Source organism: Parasteatoda tepidariorum, chromosome 9, assembly GCF_043381705.1.
Source record: "Parasteatoda tepidariorum isolate YZ-2023 chromosome 9, CAS_Ptep_4.0, whole genome shotgun sequence".
NCBI classification, from domain to species: Eukaryota; Metazoa; Arthropoda; class Arachnida; order Araneae; family Theridiidae; genus Parasteatoda; species Parasteatoda tepidariorum.
Window position 1 is genome coordinate 17,466,559 of NC_092212.1, and position 3,000 is coordinate 17,469,558.

Sequence of the window (3,000 nt, forward strand, 5' to 3'; positions counted from 1 at the left end):
TGTATATGTATGTACATTAACCTATATGCTCTTTACAATTTTCTACATTCAGACGTAAAATTAGCTTTACTAAAAATATCATTTTTCAGAAAATCTGTAATTTCCTGGTAAGATTTTAAATCCCCTCACCCGAGCAAGTTAACATCCTGTACTGAGATCCGGGTACAAAAAAATCGTTCGCAGTGGTATTTAAATCTTATATTTTTTATCTTATTTTTTTATTTTATTATTATTTTATTTCAGGAAAATTTGATGTTGTGAATCTTTCCGCATATGAGCTTTACGCTGCATCCTATCTATGTGGGGAACTAGGTATGGATACTGAAGCATCCCAAGTATGTGGGGGAGCTGTTATTTTTGATTTCCAAGGAATAACTTTGAATAAGCTACGTTGCTTTTCATCTCCGCCATTTCTAACACTAGTATTTAGAGGCATACAAGTAAATATATAATTTCAAAGCTTGTGTGTCAAATCAAATATACACGTAGAACTGTTTTTGCCTAATGTTTGCTTCTTTCATATTTAGAATTGCTTCCCTTATCGCATACCCGGTTTTCATGTAGTTCATGAACCATCCTACTTCAGTATGACCTACAATATTATTAAACCAATGCTATCTAAAAAACTAAAGGAGCGAGTAAGTGAATTTCTTTATAAATTTTTTGTATCCTTTATTAGTGTCAGTAATCATTCAAGATATCGAATCTCAACTTGAGGTTCGCGAACCAACGTGCATCAGTATGACCTATATTATCAAACCAATGCTATCTAAAAATACTGAAGGATAGAGTAAGTGAACACTGTAGAACTTATTTTGTGTCGTTAATTAATCTCAAGAATCTTTCGGGGCAGCGCATATCAACTGAATGTATGCGTACAATTAATAGAATATGGAAAGTTGTTTTTGTTAAACCACTTGCCATGCCAGCAAGTCTGATCGGTGAAACCAAGTGAATTTAGCGCAGAGAGAGCGCTTTTTGTTTTTCTATGGCTACGACCAAGAATACGACTTCAGCCACACACACGTCACAGCCTGTTTTTAGGGTGAAACCATTCATACACCCCTTCACTCATCCACAGATCGTAATTTTGACCTGAACCGCGAAAACAATCTCCAATTCAGTACCCCTAGACGTATGATTTGTTATGGGAACGTGAAGGACTTTATAGAATAAAGTTAAAAAAAAAAAAAACGTTTTGGGGGCAATATGAAGTTGATTTTAAGTTTATCGTTTTAAAATTTGGAAAAATTTGTTAAGTGCTCAAGATATAAGTAGTTCTTTCATGCTATGCATTAGTTAAAAAAATTTAACCCACTGGCGGTTTAACGAGTGGGCAAAATTGGCATAATGTTTCTCCCCCATACACAACTTCTCTTTCGAAGTACATGAAAAAACCGGTTTTGCTATACGGAGAAGACTGCAGGTTAATTTTCGAGACCATTGCCAATAGCTCGCTGTGCAGCTCTAGTGAGACATAAATAAAAGTACCGTACCGTGAATGTCTGTAATAAACTTCCTGGTTAGATGCAAATAATAATATGTAAAATCTGAAGCTCGCAAAAAGAATTTAAGAACTGATACATATTCTAAAAACCATTCGAGAATACATTGGAACAATAAATTTTATTTTATTTTATAACCGTCATTGAACAACAGACTCTATTTTAGGGTTTATGACTACTAATGTTTAACTCCGAAGCCTTGTAATTTTGAACCAATCTAGAAGACAAGGAAACTCCTGGATGAATACCCCCAGAGGTACGATTTGTTATGGGAACATGGAGGACATTGGGGGTAGACGGATTTAACATGCATCAGTCACCATTTACTACACGGGGAGTCTTCGGCCTGCGGTGATCGAACCTACAACCTCTTGGACAGTTGCCCCAGTGCCCTACCAACCGGACTATTCCGGCCTGGAATAATACATTCTATAATTTTATAACCGTCGTTGAACAGACGATCCAATTTTATGGGTTTACGACTACTAATGTTCATCTCCATAGCCTTGTCATTTTGAACCCAATCCAGAAGACAAGGGAACTCTGGATCGAGTATTGAGAGAAATTTGCCTTCGTAGAGGACTTTTTGATGAAGCTAACCCGCATTTGCGTTACACGGAGAGGAAAACCATTTTTGAGCCGGAGAGGAGATACTCTCACGGTTAGCCTGGCGGCAAGGGGCTCTAACCCATGATCCGTCTACCACTGAGGATATTTCACGTCAGCACTGTGGTCGGTGCAAGCCAGATGCGGAATTCGTATCGACTGGGGTTCGAACCCGGTTCGCCGCATTGAAAGGCGAACGCTCTATCCCCTGAGCCATCGCGGCTCCAGATGGAACAATACATTTAAATCTCATTCCATACTTGAGATTGTTTTTTTTTATGTAAATGACTAAGAATAATTCTGCCTGGGACCGTCACCGCCTTTTTCTCCTTCCTGCATGCCACTGATGACCATTTCATTTATACACATTTCAATGTTGCTTGAAAATCTCATTTGGAGCAAATAATAAAATTTCTCTATTTACAAAGTTATAAATTCTAGTGATTAACATTTTTAAGCCTTCCAGTGATAACACACAACATTTTAAAGTCCTTTTTTTCTAACAAATACTTGTAATATGTATAAAACCCAGAGTAAAAGAAAATGAAATAAAAGAAACATAATACAAAGTTGGTTGGTTGGAAGCGGGGAGTCTGATAAACATTAACATAATTCTGGCCGATCTCCATTGATAAAATTTATCTCTCTCCTGCGTTAATTATTGATAGCAATTGAAATGAGAATGAATTGAGTTTTATTTCACCTGCGTGAAATAGTAATCATCTATACATAATAATAAACGCGGCTGTGTGTGTGTGTGTGTCTGTAATCACAATATATCGCCCCAGAAGCCTCGCCCGGGCACGAAACTCGGCACATAATTGTGTTTTGACATAATGAAGAAGTATTTTTTTTCTTTTTCAAAAATTTGGATTAGTTTTTTAGTTAT

General features: G+C 36.8%; 1 protein-coding gene across 2 annotated transcripts in view; it reads left to right on the top strand.

The window, feature by feature from the left end:
- Positions 1–243: 243 nt before the first annotated feature.
- LOC107446773 (alpha-tocopherol transfer protein-like) overlaps positions 244–3,000 on the top strand; it is a gene marked incomplete at its 5' end in the record, with an annotated part of 42,583 nt that continues 39,826 nt past the window's right edge. For both annotated transcript variants that reach the window (XM_071184813.1, XM_043056030.2), the window contains 2 exon segments: positions 244–440; positions 528–638. In XM_071184813.1, the coding sequence (XP_071040914.1) occupies positions 244–440; positions 528–638 (308 nt within the window).